At 50.4% G+C, this 611-nt stretch overlaps 1 protein-coding gene across 1 annotated transcript; it reads left to right on the forward strand.

Annotated features, from left to right (window-relative positions):
* Window positions 1-44: 44 nt before the first annotated feature.
* On the forward strand, window positions 45-605 carry LOC104993477 (melanoma-associated antigen 10-like; the record flags this gene model as incomplete). The annotated part of the gene is made up of 1 exon (XM_010846807.1): window positions 45-605. A coding segment is annotated over one exon (561 nt), but the record flags the coding sequence as incomplete, so codon positions are not given.
* Window positions 606-611: the final 6 nt, after the last annotated feature.

Raw genomic sequence — 611 nt, forward strand, 5'->3', positions numbered from 1 at the left:
TTCCAGAGGAGGTGCCTGCCACTGGGGCACTGAGTGCTGTCCAGAGTTCTCAGGGAGCCTGCTTCTCACCCACTGCCACCTCAGCCACTCCACTGAGTCAAACTGATGAGAATTCCAGAAGCCAATTGGAGGAGGAGCCCAGCATCTCCCAGACTCCACCAGATCCTGAGTCCTCGCTCAGTGGTGAGCTAAACAACAAGGTGGCTGAACTGATGCAGTTCCTGTGTGTCAAATATGTAACAAAGGAACCCATCACAAAAGCAGAAATGCTGAGGAGTGTCATCAGAGAACACAAGGAAAACTTCCCTGAGATCTTCAGCAAAGTCTGTGAGTGCATGGAGGTTGTCTTTGGCATTGAAGTGAAAGAAGTGGACCCCACGGGACACTCCTATGAGCTTGTCAAAATGCTCAACCTCACCTATGATGGGATGCTGAGTAATGATGGGGGAATGCCCAAGACTGGCTTCCTGATACTTATCCTGGGTATGATCTTCATGGAGGGCAACTGTGCCCCTGAGGAGAAAATCTGGAAAGCATTGAATACGATGGGGGTGTATGCTGGGCAGGAGGATTTCATCTATGGGGAGCCCAGGAAACTCATCACCAAAGAT

This window comes from Bison bison, unplaced genomic scaffold (assembly GCF_000754665.1).
Source record: "Bison bison bison isolate TAMUID 2011002044 unplaced genomic scaffold, Bison_UMD1.0 scf7180017492292, whole genome shotgun sequence".
NCBI lineage: Eukaryota > Metazoa > Chordata > Mammalia > Artiodactyla > Bovidae > Bison > Bison bison.